We start from the raw sequence: 23,566 nt of genomic DNA, 5'->3' as shown, positions 1-23,566 counted from the left end.
GCACTAGTTAACACCGAGCTCCTGCATCCGCAGATTAAGTGTACTGCTTAGCCCGCCACAGGGAGGTAGGACTGGACGGTCTCGGCTACAGCATGAACCACGGAAGATAAAACTTTAAAAACAGTAGCAAGCGCGCGTGCTGCATCGGCAGGACTCCGGAGCGGGGACTCCCGCCGCTTCGCCAGAGCCCGCCATCCGACGCCCCCTCCCCGGACCAACCTCGCGCCTCGCGCTCACCTTCCAGCCGGCCGAGCTGTTGCTGTCGCCCTTATCCTTGAAGTAGGGCACGGAGCGCACCATCCACTCGTAAATCTGGGACAGGGTGAGCCTCTTCTCTGGGGCGCTCTCGATGGCGCGGGTGATCAGGTCGGCGTAGGAGAGGTTCCCCCACGCGTTGCGCCGGGACGAGCATTTCCGCGGCGCCGCAGCCGCTCCCTGCTGCTGCTGCCCGCCACTCAGCGCGCTGGCGCCCTGGCCGGACCCCTCACCGGGCAGCGGAGCCAGCAGGCGCCCAGCCTCTTCGGGGGCCAGGGGCTCGCTCCCGCAGCCGCTGGAAACGGCGACAGTCATGGCCGAGCCGGTTCCCTGTTCCTCGTCGTCGGCGTCGTCCTCCTCCTCCGGGATCATGGATGCCGCGTCGGCGGCCGATTCGCCCGTGGGCTTGGCCGGGCTCGCCTGCAGCTCAGGCCTCTGCAGGGGCCACGTACAGGAGCGAGGGCGGCTCTGGGGCTCGAACTCGGGGTCCAACTCCACGTCCAGGGGGGACAGCGGCGCCGGGGGAGAAGCCTCTGCCATCTCGGCCTCCCCCGCTCCGCAGGCGCTCCTGCCGGTCGGCCGCTGGCTGGGAGAAGTGGGGCCGAAGGAGCCCGATCCGCAGCCCGGCCCGCCTCCTAGCAGCGATCAGCGGGGCTGAGCTAAGGCGCCGCTCTCCATTAAAGGTCCGGCGGCGGCGGCCGCTCCTCCCTCCCCCGCAGCCCGATTCGCGAGCCTCCTGCTCTCGGATCGAGGACGCTCCTGTGCCTCTTCCTCCGGTCCCGACGGCTGGCGGGCGCTCGCTGCACCCCCAAGGCCAGCAGACTCGGCGGTGGCGTGCCGCGTGTTTGTTTATCTTTCACCCCGTGCCAGATTGCTCCAATAGCATCGCGCCGTATCCTCCGCGAGAGACCCGCGCCCCCTCCCCGGAATCCAAGCGCAGGCCGAGCCTCTCGCTTGTTGCTCTCGCCTCTTCTCTCGGAGCCGTCCCCGCCGATACTTCCCCTCCCTCCCTGCCTCCCTTCACAGCGCCCTTTCCTCGGGAGCCGAACTCTCACAAGGCATCCGGCCGCATTCGCCACAGCTGTGCATGCCGCCTCTTCCCTCCCCTGAAGAGAAGGGAAGGGTTTTCAAAAACAGGGAAAGCAAATCTTTTAAACGGAGGGAGGGAGGGAAAGGGGAGACAGCCGGAACTCTCTGATCCTTCAATGGAGAGGGAGAGAAGCTCGAAAGCCCAGCAGTTAAACCGCCGTTCTTCCAACAGGTCCAAAAGCCCGAAGCGCTCCGCAGGGCTGCCAAGAAGATGGGTTTTGTTCCAGCACCGACACCACGTTCATAATCTCCGCGCTCCTGCTGCTGCCATCTTGACAGTTTCCCTTCTTTAGTCAAGTCATTTAAAAAAACAAAAGCCTTGGCCAAAAGACCGGCGCGAGGTCCACACGAGCGAAAGAAGGCAGAACGGGCGGCCGGCTCCCAGTCACGAGAACCCGAAAGGGAGCATCCCCACAGCAAGCAAAATCCCAGGGAGACGTTCGCCGGAGAAAGCGGCAGCGCTGCCGCACGCTTCCTGGGGCTGCGGCTCCAGCGCCTTTCACTTTAGGCAGACGGCGAAGAAGCGGGGCTGGAGCGAGAGGCGGGAGGCGCGAACGAGCTTCCTGCAACGCCGCGGCGAAAGGCGAACGAGCCGCCGGGGAGAAACGCTGCCGTCGCCGCAGCCCGCTCGCCGGAACAGCCTGGCGCCCTCCACTCCGCTGACTTCCACATTCCTTCTCCTAACAACCAGCAGCGGCAACACAAAGTTATAGACACACGCAGGGAGCCTCAACCTAACCCCGTAGCAGCCTGGGCGCCTCCCTCAAAGTGGGACGGGCTAACGCGCTCAGCTGAGGGACTTGCTCCGGAGCCGCCAGTCCCACAGCACGCCGTGCGAGGGGAGGCTGTGTCTCTGCCCGCGGTGCCCTTTGGAACGCCGCCTTTTTAAAAACAAAAAACAGCAACAATAAGCAGCGGATCTAGGAAAGCGATGACAACTCGAAAATGATCTGAGTATTGTGTTACAGCTCATGATTAGCATAACGGTTGAAAAACGGAGCAGCGTTTCTTTTCCCTCTAGTTCATTTCTTCTGATTCAGCAATTCGTTCACTTTTTCACTCTGTAAAATGGACTCGGCATACGGATGGGGGGGCGGGGGACAGAGCATTCAACGGCCTTTGTTTTGGGAGAAATAGTGGTGCACATGCTGACTGCTTTCCCCTGCCCTAGAACATTGGCGCAATCTTTACAATTCTCTGTTGTTTTACTACAAAACATGCAGGTGGCTCGGTATTGTAATGCCCTTGCTATTGCAAAGTGCAGGCGGATGGTGTTTGCGGGGGGGGGGGGGGAGGTGAGGGAGGAGTCACTTTAATGAGTGGCTTGTCATTCTAGGTTCCACTTTTGTTGAAAAATCCTATAATTTTTATTTAAACTATCTTACTGGGTTAAAAGAGTAACTGGTTCCTGTTTAGAGACTGATCCAGAATCCAGAGATACATAAACTTGGACATATAGGTGCACAGCAAGGCATCACTTATTTACTGGTATAAATACTAACAGTAATTAGATTCTAATATAAGCAAAGTGTCCCTCAAGGCCCCCCAATTTTTTTCATGTTCCCAGCATTTCGACGCTAACCCAGACCTGGATATGCTTCAATATGCCTCAATAAGCCAACTACGATTTGATAGCAGTTTCCAGGCACAATTCAAAGTGTTGGTTCTTACGTATAAGGCCCTAAGACAGCAACTCTAAGCAGGTATACGCAAAGTCTTACTCAGGCCTATTCAATGGGGCTTACCCCCAGGGAATCATTTGTAAGGTGTGTGTGTGTCAGTTGCCTTTCGTTGGGACCCAGTCATGGACTGAGCACTGGGGCGCTGGGGGCCATGTACTTGAAGGACCACCTCCTCCCAGACTGTCCAAATGAGATTTCCCAAGCCTTCTGTCTGTGACCACACTGCACAGGCAAGGCAAATGGCAGTCAGAGACAGAACTTACTCTGGTGGTGCCTGACACTGAGGCTCACCAGGTATTCCCCTTACTATCTTTTAGACACCAGGCCGACATATTTATCTTTCACCAGGTTTTTTAGCTGTCTTTATGTTCAGCTCCTTGCCTGCAAACTGTTTTGTCAACATCATTTTAGTGTGCTCTGTCATAAGCACTTTTATACTCTTGTCTGCTTTTATTGGCAATGTTTTAATTGATATTTTGTTCTTATTGATATGACTAGTTTTTATTGTTTTTAATTGTGATCTGCCTCAAACAGGTGTGGAGCGGAAGCATACACATTTTCTTAATTAATAAATGTTAATATTTTTCTTTGGTGCTTTGTTTGTGGTCCATAGAGGTCTAGAATGCTTTTTTCATATTCTAAAATGCGTTTTCTCTCCTTTCTCCTGGGGCAGAACATCTTTGCATTCCAATGAAGAGGGAGCCAACATGGTGTAGCAGTTAGTGTGTCAGAACAGGATCTGGGAGACTCAGATTCAAATCCGTGGGAAACTCCAGTTCAAAGGTCACAAGCTCACTGGTTGAAGTCACAAAAATTCAGCCTAATCTACCTCACAGGGTGGTTGTGAGGATAAAATAGAGGAATTATGTAAGCCACGCATTGTGGACAAAGGTGGAGTATAAATAAAGTAAATAAAATACATAAATAAATGACATATTCTTTGTAGACTTCGTAGACTTATGGATAGAGTTTTACTCTTGTTTGGGGTCTTACAGAATGTCATATTTGAAGCTAATAACCAGCTAATAACTTTGGACTGGGTTCTCTCCCCTGTAGGATGTGGCATCTGAAACTGTTTGTTTTGCTAGCACCTGAGGCTGGTGCATCTAGTCTCTGCTTGTAGCACACTGTGATGTGAACTGCTCTCTAGAAGCCAGTGTGAACAAAGTCCTGGTTTGCACTGGAGGGATAAGACTTGATAGCCTTTTGGCCTTTTGCAGCTATAGAACTTTCAGGCTGGCTGTAGTTGATAGATAGTTGGCTATAATACTTTCCACCTTATCAGTATTTATCTCTTCTAGCATGGCCATGCTTATCTTTGAGACTAATCTGTCACATACCAGACATGAAATATCAAATATTTTTATGCTTAGGACACGTCAGCACAGTCAGTGATCCACCAAGCTAATACCAAGTACTCTGTTGTCTAATTCAGAGGGTGAGGGATCCCTCCCTCCTATAAAAAAAAACCCCTGGGATGACTTAAAAGTAGACAAGTAGCTATCTCAGTTGCGTTCAGTTGCTGTATTTGTATTTAGTTCCCAAAAATTGCAAATTTTTTAGCCAGGAAAAGCAGTCATTTGTTACAAAACTATAAAACACTGCTCTGCTATTCATGCTAGCATTATTTAAATCAACAGTCTATATCCAGTTTCAGTCTTCATAATGAAAAGCTTCTGGCCTTCCTTGCCTTTTTGTGTGCAGGTGAACATTCTTTAATGACATTTGACAAGACTTCGTAGAACCAGCATTGTTTTCAAATCCTTGAAAGGATTCTCCAGATGTAAATTTATATCACACACACCCTTGTTTAACTTGTCATGGTTTCTCCCCAAAGAATTCAGTGGGGCTATTTTTATATCCCTGAGCATTGTAGTTTGGTAATTGAACCAACAATTCTTCCTTAGTGCTCATTAGCCCACATTACAGAACCCACAAGATACCCAAATTAAAGGCAATCACTATTAAACCAATTCCAGTCTGTGGCAGAGATATATCTTAAGCATGCAGAAGTTCAAGCCAGGAGACTTCTTTCTGAAAACTGTATTGTATTTTGAACAAAAAGGAAAAATCCACATATAAAGAAACTGAAATGGAAAGGACTTCAGGATCACTGAACAAAAATGACCTTAACAAAACTCCACACACTGGAAGGGACTCAGGACTGAACAAAAGTGAGGATATATGATGCAAGTATGTAAATAATGAGTGGATTCAAAAAGAGAGCTCAGGAAACCTCTATTCACTCTTTAGTACTACAAATACAATGAAACAGACAATGAATCTGCGAGGCCAGAAACCATGAAAAGGCATCAGAAAGTTGGAGGAAATGATTTTCATCATTTTGAATTTAAATAATTATTGCTCCATAATCTGACTAATCAAGTTTACTGGAAGGGGAGGAGTGGTAAGCAAAAGTTAATACTTGTGTTAAAATGTTATTCAGTGTCTGCCTGTTGCAAATGTATAGTTCTAACTATTTTTAAAAGGTTGATGACCAATTCAGTAAGGTTGTATTTATAAAGACTGTTGAAAACAAACCAGTGTTGTAGGCCTGGGCATTGATTGCAAATCAGAGGAATGCCACCACTTTCCTGATAGGTCTGGCAGAAATTTAGCTCATAGTCTTCTGTGGGATGGCCTTTTTCCCTATGTTCCTCCATGGCAGCTTCACTCATCTGAACAAGGTCTCCTGCAGGTGCCACCCTGCTCATAGGCAAAACAGCTTCCCATACATGGGCATTCTCTATGGTGGCCTTATGTATCTACCTACCTGAAGAGGTCAAGAAAGCTGCGACCCCTGGCTTTCCACAAACTATGCAAAATTGAATTATTCAAGAAGGCTTTTTAGATAGGAAGGCTATATTGTAAGGAAGTGGTCTCAAAGAGATGCATCAGTAAAGGAATAGAGAGGAACTATAAACCTTACTACTCCTGCTGTAAGTATGATATAGACTTTACTATATATATCCTACTGAATAGTTCCTGTGTTGTTTAATATGTCAGTCTTAGAATTGCTTATGCTCTTACAGCATTTCTTCAACTCTGTATTGGATTACTGCTGGAGTTGGTTTAAAATCTTTGCAAATTTGCATGTATATACCCTATTACATTGTTTATTGAAATGTCATTGAAACTGACTGTACTGACTCACTGTGTAGTCTGCCTTGAGTCTCAGTGAGAAAGGCAGACAATAAACATAAAGTAAATTTTTAAATCCTATCATGGTTTTTTAATGATGGAGAAAGCTATACCTGTTGAGCTCTGACCTAGATGTCCCAGGCTAACCTGATCTCATCAAATCTCAGAAGCTAAGCAGGACTGGTCCTGGTTAGAACTTGGATGGGAGAGTGGGAAACCAGGGTTACTACGTGGAGGCAGACAATGGCAAACCACCATCTCTGTTTGTTGTCTTGCCTTGAAAACCCCAGCAAAGGTTGTAGTAAGTCAGCTGCTACTGATAGCACTTTACACACATCTCTGTTGAATTTTTACCAGTTAGACCTGTTAGAATTAACAAAGTGACAACCTTAGGCCCAAGAGGCCTCTCCAAGAATGGGCTTGGTCTTCAAGTGGTTTACAGTGTGTCAAATTCTGCAATCTTGCTGAAATTTCTTCTGCTCAAGTTTATCTGATCACTGTGATAAATTATTTGATTCATTAGCTTTTATCCATTAATCATACTGAGCAACTTCAGAAAAGTAACATTTATGAAGGTGATACTGTATAGGTCTGTAATGTATGTCATGTTTGCAAATAAATATTCAAGGGGAAATCGCCCGTTTCTCCAGTATGCCAGTATTCATTAAAAAATTAATTCCTTAGGTGCTTATACACATAGTCATGACTTCTACTGGAAATTCATCCTTCCCCATCTGAGAATTGTTGAAAGTATGGTAAAAGGAGAACGCTTATATCCTTTCATTCTGTCATACATGGGAGTACATCCCATTTTTTCAGTTCCATTACTGTCTCTCATGCAAAATCTTCACTCATCCAATCCAATGTTTGCTGAATTATCTGAAGGAAAGCCACAACACCCTTGTCACGTGTGCAATCTGGTGTATGTAGGAGTAGCAGCTGCTTTAAGGAGGGAATGTATTGGATTGTGTACTTTGAATGCTAATTATAAAATGGCTTTCCTAGTAATCAGAAAGTCTGGGCATAATGTTTAGTTATCTGTCTCTTATGGAAACACCTCAGCCATTTTTAGGATGTCAGTGAAATTCTCCTGGGTTGAATTTACGTGGGACATTTTGAACTTTTAAAAAACAGCACAGGCTCTTACAAACAAATTCTATATATTACTGTAAGTTTCCCTAAATTGAAGGTAAGTATACTTTACAGTAAAATAAGTGCCTCCCAGAAGTGTCCTAATGACTAGAGGAAGAGACTGAGAATGAGGAAATGCACGCTCTTGCTTTGCTAATGATACTTCTATATGGACTTGCCTAAGTAATATAACTTGTTTTGCCTGGTTACTGTCAGAGTTTGTCCATATGTAAATATGGATAATAACACTTGATGAACACCTAATTATAGTGACTATTAGTTATTAGCCCTCTCTGCAACCAAAGCATTGTATTTGAACGAGCTTTGGCTAGGTACTGCAAAAGGTCAACCACGCATCTGAAAAGCGTCCACGAAAGGACTCGCGCGCAACAGCCAACAAACAAGCCATTGCACCGTGGGATGGCAATATAAGTAGACGCACAAAGTCTTCGTGAACGGTATTCCTAGAAGCTTGCGGGAACTACAGTAGGTGGAACGTGGGAAGGCAGTTTCTGCACCTCCTGCTGTTAGCGTCTCACTTTCCCGTCACTGCTTCTGAACGCGGAAACATCAAATGCTCCCTTTTCCTGATTTCTGCTTGTGTGGCTTGAACCTATGCAACACCTGGACCTTCTCCACAAGAGGAGAGATTCAGGCGCCAGTCCACAGCCAAAGCGCTCACTTCCGCAGCCCCCGAAACTTGCCACCCATCTCCCTGGACTTCTTCAAGCGCGCCCTCTTTGGCACAGAACGGCGCAGAGCAACGCCTCCTAGCCTCGAGAGTCAGAGAGATTTGCACACGACAGCCAAACCTCACGGCGGGCCAGGAGCTGCGACGTACAGCAACCCCAGCTCGCGCCGCAACCTGCAACACCCCTCCCGACTTCCCGAAGCCCCGCCTCTTCCCTGCCCTTAGCCGGCCCCTCCCTTTCTTCGCCGCAGACCACTCCTCTCCGCCCGGCCTCTGCCGACCAAGCTAGGCTGCCGCGTGCAAAGCGATGATGTCATTCCCCAAATAAGCGCGTGACCGCGGGAGCCCTCCCTCTTTTCGCATTGCTCGGAAGGTGCCGTCCGTCTAGACCGCGGAGGCGGCGATTGGCCGAGCTGCATTTCCCTCCCCCGCCCCTGCACAATAATAAACAATCTAGTAAAATGGAGCCAGAGGAGGGGGAAGCGTGAGGACCTCTCGCGCGCCCCAATGCCTGGCCGATGCCCCCCCCCTCAGGCTAAGAAGTTCTTTTTTCTGCGCTTCAGTGTCCGGTCTTGCCCCGTGCTCGCTCCATTGTTGCTGGTGGCTTCAGTCCAAAGCACCTCCCACTGGCGGGCGAGGCAGGAGGGAGCCCTGGGCGTCTCTAGGCTAGGTCGAGGGAATTTGACACAATGTGGCGGGCATCTGAATGGCCGTGGCTCAAAGTTGCTTGGTCACCAGCCTGTCAAATACTGGACGAGCTGTTGCCCGCGTGGGTTAAACGTGGCCCATATCAAAGGATCTTGACAGCATGTGTGCAAGTAAACAACACTGGGGGCTTCAATGAGGTAGGGCCGAGAGAAGCAGACTAGGGAACTGTGGACCGGATGACAGTGAATGGAGCAACAGTCGCGCAGAGCATTAGGCAGCGTGGTTGTTCTGTTGTGAGGAAATACGAGCACAGCACCTGTGTGAGAACTGATGATGAGCAATTTGTTATTTTTTTAGACTACTTAGTAGCTGCTTTTTCATGTGTCAGTCTGCAAATACCTTACAATGAAGTTAATACAATCAATAAAAAAATTAGACTAGAAAATATTTGTGACAATAATTTCTGCTATTATTTTTTTCATGCAGCATATATGCGGATGCTGTGTGTCTTCAAGTTCTTCACTCTTCATTCATTCTTGTCTGAGCCTGGAGTAAGAGCATTATCACTATATTTACTTATTCTTTCTAGTCTGTGGACACAATTCTATTAAATCTATCCTATTAAACAGAATCCTGTTTAGTGTGAAAGGTGAACAGATTAATATAACGTGTGTGAGGCCCATGTCCTTATGTGTTGTTATTTACATGTTTTCTAGGACAGAGAATGGACTGGACCTGATTGATTTAAGGCTTGTAATTTTTGAAAGGCCTTAATTAACAGCTAACAATCAAATATTTCTTCAGGGTCAAATACACTCCTAAATTTTGTTTATCATACTGCAATCTTTATAGGCCACTCCCTATGCTTATACAAGAAGTGCCTGTGGATGTCTCTATTTGTTCTGGATATGTTGTAGTACTTGTAGAAATGTGTGTGCGTGTGGACAAAAGGAATTCCAGCAAATACAGCAGAGATAAGCTAGCTCAGTCAGGTATAAATGTTTATTTAAGGTCACTATATAAACATAGCTCAGTTGGTTGGCATGTTCTTTGCTAGTGCATATCAGAAGCATGCATATCCATATATCTCAACTTGTGTTGAGATATATGCATTAAACAACATGAGTAAAGCTTTCATGCACTTTTTGTCTCATATGCAGGTTATGTGATACCAGCAAACAGGGGCCAAGGAATGGAACATATATTCTAGCTGATGTATGTTTTGCAAGGTAAGCAAAAAATAGCCTTGTTTAGGACAATATGTGCAGCCCAGTCCTTTGAATACAGTGGAAGACTCTTATCAAGTCAGCATTTATAAGATCTTATTCTCTCCCACAAAGAAGCAAGCATATCCTTTCCATCAGACTCTTTCTTTCTTTTTCTTTCTTTCTTTCATATAATCTCTAGCATTGGCTCCTGTTTCTTTGTGAGTGTAGAGTCCTTTTTATTTAATAATGAAGATAAGAATTACTGTTTTCCTAGAAGCTCACTAAATTCAGTGACAATGCCACACAAAGTTTTTTAGACCTCTTGATCTCACTTCTGTTGTATCTTGGTGGATGGTCAAGAAATAATATAGCTAAAGTTGATAGTTGTCAGTGGTATAACATTTTTAAAAAGAACCCAGAAGAGAAAGATCTGTTGTGGGAGAAGATGAGGTTGCTTAAATAGCTGTTTGCTGAGAAGCACTGCAAAGATGTGTTATTTTAAAATAGATTTTCCTTCTTTGCAAATTGAGTGAGAAAGCGGGGGTAGGGGCCTAGTTCAGGGCTGACATATGTTCAATCCCAAGCGGCTTAAAGGAAAACATACGCATTTCAGTGTATTCAGAAACATTGGGTCCCATGTCTTAGCAGAAATAGTGACATCAGGGGTTTCTGATATAAAAGAGGAAGACATTAATCATGTTTAGGAAACCCTTCTTGACCAAAGGTAACATTTGACTGTCAAAGCTGCTGTTTTACCTGATCTCTTAGCAGGGGAGAATTCCTGAAGTGAATGGTGTCTGCATCCTTGTGTTAGCAAATCTATTTTAAGCCTTTTAAATGGAAAATTAGACACACAGCTTTAAAGCATTGCCTTCGCCCAGCTTCTTAAGCCTGCTTCCCCTGCTGAGGTCCTTCCCCAGGTCTTTGGTAGCTTTGGCCACCTCCACTTCTGGCAGGATTACCACTGGACACAGGACTGGACCAGCAGTAGTTGTAGCTTCCTGGCCAGGAATGCTGCCTTTGCAATTCAGTGAAGTCCTGGGTCTCTGCTCACAATGTAGAGGCTAGGTTGGCTGCTTTCCTTCCCTAGTTCAAGCTAGTCCAAGCCTAGTACTTTCCCTCTTATCTCCTATGGCTGGGCCCCTTTTATCCTCCTCCTCCTCAACGCACCCAGTTCCTGCTGCCCTGTGCCTACTCTTAAGTAGATCTTTTCTCCCAAGGATACCTTTGTCCTCAAGTAGGTCTTTTTCCTGTCTGCTCCTACCCTGCCTTTACCAACCCCCAGGGCTCCTCATTCTACCAGTTACAGGGCTGTTGGCATGCCCAGTCCTTCTCCCTCAGGACGCAGATGTCCTGGGGTCTGACAATAGGTCTCTAATTTTGACTTTCCCAACAGGGAGGTCCCTGAGTATGATTTGCCATTTGTATATGTGAGTGGTGGCAATTATTATTATGGCCCGTCCCCAATAAGCTTTCACAGCAGTATGGGGATGTGAACCTCAGTCTCCTAGATCCTAATCCAGCACTCTAACCACTACCCCACACTGCAACAGCAACAGACATCCACTGACGTTACACAGCTGCAGTCCCAAACTCCCGAGCTCAAGCGATCCACTGGCCTCAGCCTCCAGTGCATGTGTCAATTAGGTTTCAATTGAGATGGGAGTGTTGTTTGCTGCATTGAATCAATACTCATCATTGAACACAAGATCTACTTTATTTGTGAATAAAATAGGCTGAATATGTACCATCATCAAGATACTGCTGGTTTCAAGTCTGTAACAAACCTCAACATTTCAGTTGTCAAATACTCACTGTTGCTTAACAGTGAATTCCTGTTACACATAGGTTCAGCATAGACTGAACTCAAAACTAAATTCCCACTTCAGAAATCTGAGGATTCCTGCCATGTGGCTACTTCATATCAGCATAGGGTTGCCAGGTCTGGGTTGGGAAATTCCTGGAGATTTCAGGGGCGGAGCCTGGAGAGGGTGGAGTTTGGGGAGGGGCCTCAGTGAGTATAATTCCACAGAGTGCAACCTCCAAAGCAGCCATTTTCTCCAGGGGAACTGATATCTGTCACCTGAAGATCAGTTGTAATTCCAGGAGATCTCCAGCCACCACCTGGAGGCTGGCAGCCCTATATCAGCAGGGAAATTTTGTGGGTTCCTCCACTTGTTTTACACATTGCTTCTGCTTTATTGGTGTGTGTAGTTGAAGCACAGATATCTGTGGACATAGTTAGCATTTTTTAAAAACATAACAAACCTACAATTCCAGAAGGAGGAAATACAGTAAAGATACAAAGAGAAAGAGGAGGACAATGTAGGCCAGAACACCATTTAAATTGCAACAGAGGAATGGGTCAAATCATACAGTTCAATATGATGTTTGCCACTTGCTGTGAATTTGTGCTCCTGATTTCCATAGACTTGCAGAGACTTATTTTCAGTGTCAGTGTTTGACAAGGAATGTGGAGGTTTCTTTTTCTAAAATTTACAGGGACTGGTTTTGGCTCAGTCATATTGTCTAGGTAATAACTTATTGGATAAGGTCAGATAAAGGATCAGAATAATTAGGACTACATTCATCGTCTTCCACAATAGCCTGGGAAATGGCCATTTTTAAAGGGGAAAAAAACCCTGTCATTTAGCATTTGAATGCACATTAAGGCAGATTCCTTACAGATCTCTGCTTTGAGTTCCTCTGTTGCAATAATCCAGTTATCCTGTGAATCTGGCTCTTTTTAAAAAGAAATCCATGGTTTCAATATATATCTATATCCTTGTGCCCTTTTTAATATTAACTTTATAGTAGAAATATAAAGCCATCAATTGTGAGCCAATTACGAGCATTATATGTTGCTAGGAGCAACCATTAGAGGGAGATACATTATTACACCTGAAGTTTGAGATTCCTTCTACACAAAGACAGAGAAACTGCAGCAAAAGCAAGCAGAGTGGGATGGATGGAACTACATACACACACCCATTCCTATTACACTTGCTGTTGCCCCCGTCTGGCTCCCACTCCAGTAGGTGCTTAACTGCTCCCACTCCCTAGGCGCTTAACTGAATCAATTGAACCCCATCAAAAGTGGGCAACAATGTCCTTCAAGACATCAGGTTTCCTGTTGAACATTACCTCATTCTTGAAATTCTGTTTCAATTTGGTCACTGGCAGTGGCTCAAGGTCTTTTCCACATCTCCAGGAGATTTGGATAGAGAAATGTAGAGTTGGGTGTCATCTGCATATTGATGACATCCAATTCCGAAGTATAAATTATTTTTCCTAGGGGCTTTATACAGAGACTGGATAGTATGAGGGATAGCATTGCCCCCTGCAGAGCCCCACATAATAAGTCCCACATTGATGAGGACTGGTCTCCAATGACAACTGTCTGGTGTGTAAGGAACAATTTAAACCAATCCAGTACAAATCCCCTGATCCCTATTTCTGCTTCCAAATGTCTCAACAAGATGTAATGGTCCATGGTGTCAAAGGAGCCAGATAAATCCAGTAGGAGAAAAAAGAGGCATAGCCTCTATATTCAGATGGGGAGTTCATTAACTAAAACCACCAGCAAAGTCTCCATCCCAAACCCCAGCCTGAAACCAGACTGAAAGGGGTCCAGTGCAGATGAATAATAACAGGGTCTGAAGTTGGTCCACCACTGCTTTCACAATCACCTTGCCCAGAAATGGCAGGTTAGAGACTGGTGATAATTGGCTGCATCTTTTTTTCTGAAGGGATTTTTTTATACAGGGCCGATTCCAGACGGCCCTCTGCCTCCCGAAACGTTGCGCGTTGTCGCGCGTCAAACGCGAAATATCGCGTTTTCTCGCGCGAGTTTTGCGCGACCTCGTGCAAAACTCGCGCGAGAAAACGCGATATTTTGCGTTTTCCGCGCGACGACGCGCAACGTTTCGGGAGGCAGAGGGCCGTCTGGAATCGGCCCTGGTTGGATAAAAGCCTTTTTGAGTATCTGAGAGAAGGTGCCCTGAGTCAATGACTGATTTGCGATGAACACCAAAAGCTCATTAATGTAGTCCTTACATGATTTGAACAACCAGGACAGACAAGGATCCAGAGCACAAGTGGTGGTCTCTACAGATCCCAAGATCCTGTCAACATCCTGTAAACATGGGTGTTATCATGTTAAGTGTATTAGACATTTCTTCGTTTAATCTATGTTACAAGCAGCATCCAGATTAGAATGTATTTTCAAGATCTTATCAGAAAAAAATCTTTGCTAAAGCCTCACCACATATTATTTGTTCCTGAAATAATAAAAACTTAGATTTGGGAGACAGCAGATGCCAAGTTACTTTAAACAACTGGGATGATCATGAACTGGTTGATGCGACAGTAGCAGAGAAGTAATGTTTCTTTGCTGCTGCCACAGCTGCTACGTGGGTTTCCAGTAGGCTAAATAATGCTTTGTTGGATTCAGCTTTCCTCAAGCATTGTTCTGGATGTCTCTGCAGGTCATCAATCTCCATGGTAAACCATGGGTCTGGATCTGCTCCATAGCAGGTATCGTCAACAAGGAGCAATAGCTTTTAGGAACTTTGTGTTCCAGGAAGTGGGGGAGGGATTACCATAGGAAAGAAGCCTGAAATGCCTTATTATTATATTTTCTAGGCATTTATCTGTTTTCTCTGTAGCATGCAAATGCACAGAACTGTAGCCTTCGGGCACTTTATAAGATGAAAAACCATTTCTTGAAGGTAGTTTAGGTAAGTAGCTGTGTTGGTCTGCAGTAGGATAGCGGGATTTGGGTCCAGTGGCACCTTAGCAACTAACAAGATTTTCAGAGTGTAAGGCCGAATCCACACTTCCTTTTTGTTTCCGCACCTTTTTCGCAACCGTGGCACTGATCAAGCAGATACTCACACGCTTTCCCATTCCGCGTGTTCCCCACCATCACCGCGCCACAATTGTGCCTCCTTTCCGTACCACGTGATAATGGTGGAAATCTGTTTTTGCCCAGCCCTTTTTTTTAAAAAAAAAGGGCTTTCATAGCGCATTTGCAGAATAAAGAAAGGTCGGTATACCAGAAAACCTACTTTGTGAGCAACAGGGTTTCCGGAGAATGTTTTAATGTGACAAATTATTTTCAAATTTGCCCGCCATAACAACCAGCCAATTGTTAAAAAATGGTCTGTGACGAGCAAAAAAATGGGCCAATCAAAGTTGAGGGGGAGGGGACTTTGCCATTTCTTAAAAAGTATAGCACAAAATTAACTGTTCTTTTTAAAAAAAGGGAAGTGACATGCACCGTCAACACTGACGACAGAGGAGGGAAGTGCCCACTATAACGCTTTACTCAGTGGTGTGTGGAGAACTGATTGTGCCACGAAGACGTACTGGGAGGGTGAATGTGATGATGCACAGCATGGTAGCGGAATGAACCCAACTGCCATGACTGCACAAGATAAGCGGATGGTGAGTGCGTGTGGATTTGGCCTAAGTCAGAGCTGTGTTACGAAGAGCTCTGACTCTTGAAAGCTTACACTGAAATTCTTGCTGGTCTCTAAGGTGCCACTGGACCCAAATCCTATAATTTCCTGAAGGGATTATCAAGAGCAGAAAAGTGGTAGGTATTGTGGACTGTTTAACTTCTTCCACAGCTACTGTTTCCCAATCCACATTGCTGTCAAGTATCTTTCTCCTACAAAGGGTATCAGGTAAGCTGTTAGCAGCAGGGCTGGCCCATCCATTAGGCACACCTAGGTGATTGCCTAATGCACCAGAACTGGAGGGGCACTAAAATCAGCCACCTTTTCCTCCTATGGCATTGGGTCTGCTGCAGCAAGTGACAGCTGCAGTGGTGCCCCCCAGCCTCACTGAATAGCCTGCAGTGAGCCTGTTCCTTCTCTCCCTTCTTTGGGGGTGATGGTGGTGGGCCTTCTTTCCTCCCCCATTGATTGAGGGACAGGGCCCTTTTCCAGGATCATTTTTGTCTCTCAACCCAAACCTGATGGGAGATGTGGCATTGCAGGAAGTCACAGTCCAACCCCAGAGAGGGAGGCTTGAGTGGGGGTGGCTTCCCATGGTGTGTGTGGGGGCAGCAGTAGGTTCCCTGTAGTGCAGGGGGGCAACAAAGTCATTCACCTAGTATGCCAAAAATCCTTAGAATGGCCCTGTTGAAAGAGGCTATTTGGAACAGGAAATAATGGACAAAGAAAGCAATGTTGTATGTCACATTCTTGCTTCTCTGCTCCCAAATGCCTTTTCCAAGATTGAGTTATTCCTCTTTGGATTATAGTTGTTATATGTAGTGTAGTTTGGCCCTACAAATACTTGTAATTGGTAAACTAGCAGATAGTTCAGTCCAGTAGATAGAGTACTGAAATCTGACTGTTGTACAGCATTCTGCTCATTGAGTAGCTTGGATAAATCATAGATCCAGAGGAGTTAGCCGTGTTAGTCTGTAGTAGCAAAATCAAAAAGAGTCCAGTAGCACCTTTAAGACTAACCAATTTTATTGTAGCATAAGATTTCGAGCACCTGACGAAGAGAACTTGATTGTCGAAAGCTTATGCTACAATAAAATTGGTTAGTCTTAAAGGTGCTACTGGACTCTTTTTGATTTGGATAAATCAGTATCTCTCAACTTCAGTTTCCTGATCTGTAGACTAGAGCTAATAGTGGAACTTAATTTGAGCCAGACCTTTCCAGGGTTCATGAAAGAATAATGGATTTCAACACAATGTCCATGGGACTACCGCTACTCTAATCTAGAGATGGGCACGAATCGAATTACGACCCAAAAAACCACATGAACCAGGCAAGGAGGCCCCCTTGCCACCTGCCAGCTGATAGTTTAAAGGGACCTGCTGCTTGCAAGCCACAGGGCCCTTTAAACTGCCCAGCCCCCCACCCCAGCCCCACACTTACCTTGCCCTGTGGGCCCACGGTGTCCTCCCCCTCATCCTGTGAGGGGCGGGAAGGCTGTTTTTGGCGTCTTACGCCATTGCGTGGGCCTGCAGGGGGGCAGAGGAGGCTGAAAACGGCCTTCCCACCCCTCAAATGGCCGTGGTGGAGGAGGCGGAAAATGGCCTTCCTACCCCTAGCGGGAGGAGGGGGAGGATGCCGCAGGCCCATAGGGCAAGGTAAGTGTGGGGCTGGGGTGGGGCTGGGATTTGGGCAGTTGAAAGGGCCCCACCGCCTGCCAGCTGATAGTTTAAAGGGACCTGCCACTTGCAAGGCAGGAAAGGGCCCTTTAAACTGTCAAATGCCCCTTTTCCTGCCACTGCTAAGTGGCCAGAAAGGGGCATTTAAACCCCATGAACCACGAACTGGTTCGTAGATTTGCTCCAGTTCATGCCAGTTTGTGGTTCCTGGTTCATGAATACCCATGAACCACGAACCTCATGGTTTGGTTTTTTTGTGCTTTGTGCCCATCTCTACTCTAATCAGACAGCTCCTGGGCAGGTCATATAACAAGCAAGACCAAACAAAGACCAAAGAGGGGCATTTCCTTCATAAAAGAAAGGCTTTCTGCACATATACGTAAGTGTTTTGCATTGAATCTCTTCTAGAAAAATGTTGTTATTCTTAGGTGGAAAATATTCTACACATGTGTAGAAGCCTTCATATTATGCCCAGTTTTTGCAAACAAATAGTAGCAAATCTATTCTCTACATTTTATTTTTAGTCCCCCCCACACCTCATGTTATCAACAAGGGTTACCAGGTCCCCTTGCCTTGGCAGGAGGGGGGAGAACCAGCACTCACCTTGGTTCTTGACTGCTCACATGTGCTCTGGCGGGAGGCACGATGATGTCACTTCCCAAATTGGCCTACTGCAAAGCAAGGAAGTGCTCTCAGACAATGACATCACTACTGAGAGAGATGTCATTATGCCACCCTAGGAACAGGCCCAGAAGGCCTGTTCCCCCACCATCCAGGTGAGTGGTGGCAGGGAGGGGGCGGAGGGTGGGAACAGATCTCCCGCCTCCACTGAGGGACCTGGGATCCCTATTATAAACCTTGGTTTATTTAATCTCCCTATAATAGCTTTGTAGTGTTGGTAAGAACAACACACCAGTTAGATTTACCTACCTCCTCATGGGGCCTGGAGTTCTTCTGGAACAGCAGCTATTCTCCAAAAGTCAGTTGCCCTGGAGGAAATTGCAGCTTTGGAGAGCAGACCCCCATGGCATCACAATGCTGCAGAGCTCCATCTGCCTCAAACTTTTTTTTTCAAACTTTTATTAGGAGAATGTTCAACAATATTAACAATTAAACAACAACAAGATAAACAGTAAAAGTAACAATAGATTCACAAAAAATAGGACAAGGTTAAGATATCATTACAATGTTATTAAACATTGATTACTAATACCAAAGAGATTAACTATCAAATATCATTTGATATAGAATGTTTGGAGGAGAGAGGTCTTTATTAGCGACAAAATCAAAAAAAGGCCACCATTTCTCATAAAAGGAAGAGGTATGTGGATTTGTATTGTCTTTTTGTAAACAACATGTTATTTTCTCTAGAATGAACTGATCCCAAACTTTTATTAACCAATGGTTGATGGATGGAATTGTATGTTGGTTCCATTTCGATGCAATTAATGTTTTGGACACAACCAAAAGCCTATTGATTAATTCACGTCATATTGATGGAATATGGGAATGTTGCCAGTCGTCTAAAAAGACAATTTGTGGGCTAAACTGTATCTTGTAGCCTGTGATTTCTTCTATTTGATGAAGCACTACTTCCCAAAATTTCATAATTTTAGGACACTGCCACCAGCCATGTGCATACGACCCATAAGCACCACATTTCTTCCAGCAATAGGGAGGACTAGATGAAAATTATTTGGATATTTTACTAGGAGTTAGATACCAGTGATTCAAGATTTTATAAGTTTGAAGTCTTGTGTTAAATCTGCCTCAAACTTTACCTCCCCCTGTTTAAACTGAGGCAGCTCACTCCCCCTCCCATCCATAAGCCAGGGCTGGCCCGTGTCTGGGGCATGCTTGAGGGCAAATTACCCAGGATTGGTTCAGTGTCCTGGAGACAGGTGGAATTTTGGGGTTGATTGCCACACCACAGAAAATTTCTAAATAAATAAACTGTCCTGAAGAAAACCAGCTCAGATTGCTCTTGTGCTTTAAACAACAGCTTTTATCTGCAGAAATTCACAAATGAAATTTTCCATAGTATGGAGAGAAATACTGTCACTTCCTAATGGCTGCTGATCAAACTGCTGCTCAAGGGACAAGAAGAAGAATAAATATTTAAAAGGTGGCAGTCCTATGGCTTGGTTAAAGCAGCTGATGCTAAACTTACAGAAATGTTTGCAATTTCATTCTGTTCCCTGTCTTAGTCCTGCTATATTCTTTATGCGTTAAGAACACACAATGGTAAGGAATGAACTTCCCCCCTTCTTGGTATTTTCCTTCTCATTCACTCTAGATTAGATTCGAATGTTAACACTTAACAACAGATATATAAACCCTTATGACCTCAGGTTCTCAGTGTGTTTGAACAATTGTCCTCTTGCCAGATTTTTCAGGTGTTGGCAACTCAAAGCAGCTGGTTTTTTTCCACTTCTTTTGCAAACGGCCGTGTTAATGTCTTCACAGCTCTTGCTCTCCCATATCTGTTTTCACACACACACATACACACATTACCAAGCTAAGTATCCCATGTGTTGATTTCATTTGGAGGTGTACTCTTAGTGTCTCCTTGGTGATTTCCTGAGTTCTCAGGGCCGTTTCTGTGTCTTATGTGGAAAACCCCTGTTCAGAGTGGAAGGCAGGCTGCTTACATGGTTGGTGTGTGTGGCCATTGTGTGCTCTGCAAAACAGATTCAGAGTGCTGCCCTAACATAGTTGTCTCTTAGCCCTTTGGCATGGATGTGGCTGCAACTTGATACTTCTTTGGTTGAGAAAGGGGGCTCTGAAACCAGGCAGAGGTGATATGCAGACTCTATAATATTCCGAAAATGAATGCAGCCCTCAAGGGGAAAAGTGAATAAGATGTCAGCAGGAACAGAGAACAGTGAGAAAGTTTGGCTATCAGGAAGTCTCTAAAGATTGTCATTTTCCTGAAGTGATCTTGCAGCAATTTCCATTGTTATTGATATGCAGTTGTGTGCTGCTTTAAGGACTTTGAACACAAGCATTCTGAATTTGCCCTGATTTCATTCCCTATAGCTAGTAATTGCCCTCAAGAATACAACAGTACTACTGCTTTGCTTAGTCCCCAATGGCTTGGATCTAGCAAAATGTTTCAGTAGATGGAAGGTTTCTGCCCATGCAGCACAACTTGATCACTTTCTTATAAATCATAATGCTGCTCCTTGGGGACAGAGGACTTTCAGGACTTTGACAGGCATTTGGGGGCTGCACAGGGAGAGAAGAGATGCAAATGGCCGATTCCAGACGGCCCTCTGCCTCCCGAAACGTTGCGCGTCGTCGCGCGGAAAACGCGAAATATCGCGTTTTCTCGCGCAAGTTTTGCGCGAGGTCGCGCAAAACTCGCGCGAGAAAACGCGATATTTCGCGTTTTCCGCGCGACAACGCGCGACGACGCGCAACGTTTCGGGAGGCAGAGGGCCGTCTGGAATCGGCCAATGTTACACTTTGCAGGCAGGAATCCATCCATTGAAATGTTATGGTAAATCCAAGCCCATATCTCCTATGTGCCAGCTTTCCTTTATGCTTTTCCTATCATTACTAAGTCCCCTGCCAACAATTTTCAAAATCTCAAAAATCTGTGTATATCCTAAATGAGGATGCAATTTACTGGTAACAGAAACTTGGGATTTCCTGTTGCAGTTGCATGGAACAACTGAATATGACAAATCCACTAAGTCTATGTAATACATATGCAATATCAGGGCTGTTTTTCTGGGAAAAGAGGTGGTGGATCTCTCTATCTCATGTGCGCGTGCAAAGCATGCGCATGCCACCAGAAACACACGATGATGTCACTTCCAGGAAATGACATCACGTCCAGAAGTTGCCTGGTGCTCCTCCTTCTCCCCCTCGACGGGCACCTCCACCAGCACCACCATGAAGTTGGTGGGCAGGATGGGGGCCCTTTCCCTGCGGGGCGGCTGAGGGGGGAGCGTCCCGCTAAGCTGCTCCTTCACCGCCACCTCCAGCCAGCCATGTGCCTCCTTCCTTCTTGCTTGGCGCGGCGGTGGCGGTGGCAGTGGCAAGAACAACAGGAGGGTGGCTTTCTCTTCCTTCCTTCTCCCTCTCGGCCTGCCTCTCAGCCAGCCAGGCAGCAGCGGTGCCTCAGGAAGGAAGGTAAAGAAAGGGAAGAAGAAAAGATATGGCAAGAGAAAGGGAGGGAGGGAGGGAGGGAAAGGCTAGGGAAGAGGCCAGGGAAGAAGGCAGCCCGGGAGAAGCTCCACCCAGGGAGACAGCCCACGGGTCTTTGGGCGCTGGGGGGGCGGGGCCACCAGTCATGTCATCTTTTTTCAGAGGTGCCGGATCTCAGATCCTGGGAGATCCCACTGAAAAAGAGCTCTGTGCAATATATAATACAAAATACATTAAGTTATGTGGAATGGCTACCATGACAGCCACATATGTCGCAGACAAGGCCTCTATAGGACAAGGGAAGATGCAAATAGGATAGAGACTGGAATCAGTAACATAGGTTGTGATGGGCTTCTGTAGCAATTGCTTCTGTATTTAATACAGTTTCAAAATATAATATAAACCATGTTAATTCATGTTGTGGATTATTTGCGCTTGTTGTGGGACTCCACACATAATGGGTTCTATTATGCCCCACAGTTTTCTATCTTTGGGTCAGAAGAAGAACAGCAGATACAGTCATGATGTACCTATACCTTAAGCAATGGACCCTGAACAATTATACCCCTTGTTATTGAATTCAGGTATACCATGACAAGATCTGTCCTCCTGACCCATTCCATCTATTCCCTCCTGCCAACACTGTCCAGTTACATTTGCATGTGTGTATACAAGCTTTGCCCCCTTTCTATCACTGCTCAGTAGTGGCAGTCAGTAATGCATCTGTTCCTTCTTCACACCTAAAGAGCCACTGTTAAGGGCCACTCCAGAACCCTGTCAGTGCTCAGAGACAGCAAGACCATCAACAGTAGGCCCTTCAAAAACTATATGATAAAATGGATGCAAAACGTTGAAGAATATATTTCTATGAGTCAATGGGAAAATTTATGGACTAAAGAAATTAAATTCACAGACTGTCAAATGTTAAGAGAGAACTGGCATAAAATGTTTTTAGATGGTATATTGCCCCTAAGGACATTGCAAAAACTAACAAGGATTACAGTGGAAGGTGTTGGAAATGTCAATGTATGGACACAACATTATATCATGTGTGGTGAACATGCAAGAAGGCGAGAAGATATTGGATAAAAATATATGAGATGCAAAATATATTAAAGTTTAGCTTCGTGCTGAATCCTAAAAATATGTTATTAAATATTATTCCAAACAATATAATAAAAGAGCACAGTGAACTTTTAAAATATATGGTGATGGCAGTGAGAGTAGAATATGCAATGGAAGGCAGAATTCTGTACAGAGGGAACAAATTGTATGAATATGTGTTAGTGACTAAATTAACTTCTTATATGCATAACAGATCGATCCAAGAATTTCAAAAAAAATGGAAAGCTTTTTTTGATTACGTAGCTGGAAACTGAGAAAAACTAAGAAGAATTATTATATAATGTTGAACATAAAAAGTTGAATACAAAATGTTGAATGCAAAGTAGTAAGTATGGAGACTGAGAGGAGAAGTATTATGTAGTTTAAGTACTCTGTTATATATTCTAGTTTTGTTCCTTTATGCATTGTTATTTTCTTCTTTAAATAAAATATATAGAAACTAAAAAAAAAAGACTCTTCCATCCCCATTGCTCCAAAGGTCCATTTGCGTCCTTCTTCCCTCTTTCCTGCTGTAGCAAATGGAACTCATATTACACTTCATAGCAGGTGAGACAGAAGGATGGTGAAGGAAATATTGGGAGACTAGGGTAGAAGTGTCAGAAAATTGGATCCAAGGAGGTTTCCTCTGATGGGGGAAGGATGCTTCCATTGGAATATGATTCCTTCTATCAGCAACTGAATCCCCCCTTAGCCAAAGGGAACCCTATGGATTCATTTCAGAGACTCTGGGTGGGATCCTAGCAGTAATCTAAATTTATCCTCACTCTGTACAAGTTATGCCAGTATCAGCTGTGGAAATTTTAAATAAACAAAACACAGGAAATTGGGTAGACTCTCCACAGAGGTTATCTGTGATCGTTACTTGCAAGTACTCAGGCCTATTCTTCAACTTGATTAGCAAAACATTTACTCATTTTTTTTGCTTTTCTGTTACAAGAAACACATATATTAAAACCAATGTGCTTAACTCCCCTTCCCACCGGTCTGGAAACATCCTTATGAAGAAACATCTAATTCTAAACATTTGACTACCTAGTGCAAAGGTCTTAATGAGGAAAGTCTCCCAAGAAATAGGAGCAATTGCTTTGTTCCAGTCACGCTGCTCTCTATCTCTTGCTTAGGAGAAGAAATGGGCTGCTAATTTGCTCTCATAGCTCATTGCAATAGATGGTGCTACATCTGCAATGCATAGTCAAGTCCCACCATTTTGGAAGGGTTAGCCTTGAGTCTCAGTGAAAAAGGAAGATTACTAATAAAGTAAGAAATTAAAATTAATAGAGCACAGAAATAGCCAGAAGCAAA

General features: G+C 45.1%; 1 protein-coding gene across 2 annotated transcripts in view; it reads right to left on the bottom strand.

Annotated features, from left to right (window-relative positions):
* Window positions 1-2,196, bottom strand: part of FOXO3 (forkhead box O3) — a 155,265-nt gene extending 153,069 nt beyond the window's left edge. The window contains exon 1 of one of the 2 annotated variants that reach the window (XM_055003368.1): window positions 238-2,196. In XM_055003368.1, the coding sequence (XP_054859343.1) occupies window positions 238-795 (558 nt within the window). In that variant the 5' untranslated portion in view covers window positions 796-2,196. The remainder of the gene's footprint in view (window positions 1-237) is intronic. The other variant, XM_055003296.1, reaches the window with a different exon arrangement.
* Window positions 2,197-23,566: the final 21,370 nt, after the last annotated feature.

This window comes from Eublepharis macularius, chromosome 1 (genome assembly GCF_028583425.1).
Source record: "Eublepharis macularius isolate TG4126 chromosome 1, MPM_Emac_v1.0, whole genome shotgun sequence".
Lineage (NCBI taxonomy): Eukaryota > Metazoa > Chordata > Lepidosauria > Squamata > Eublepharidae > Eublepharis > Eublepharis macularius.
The sequence above is the reverse complement of the archived record's forward strand: the minus strand, read 5'-3'. Positions and strand labels throughout refer to the sequence as shown.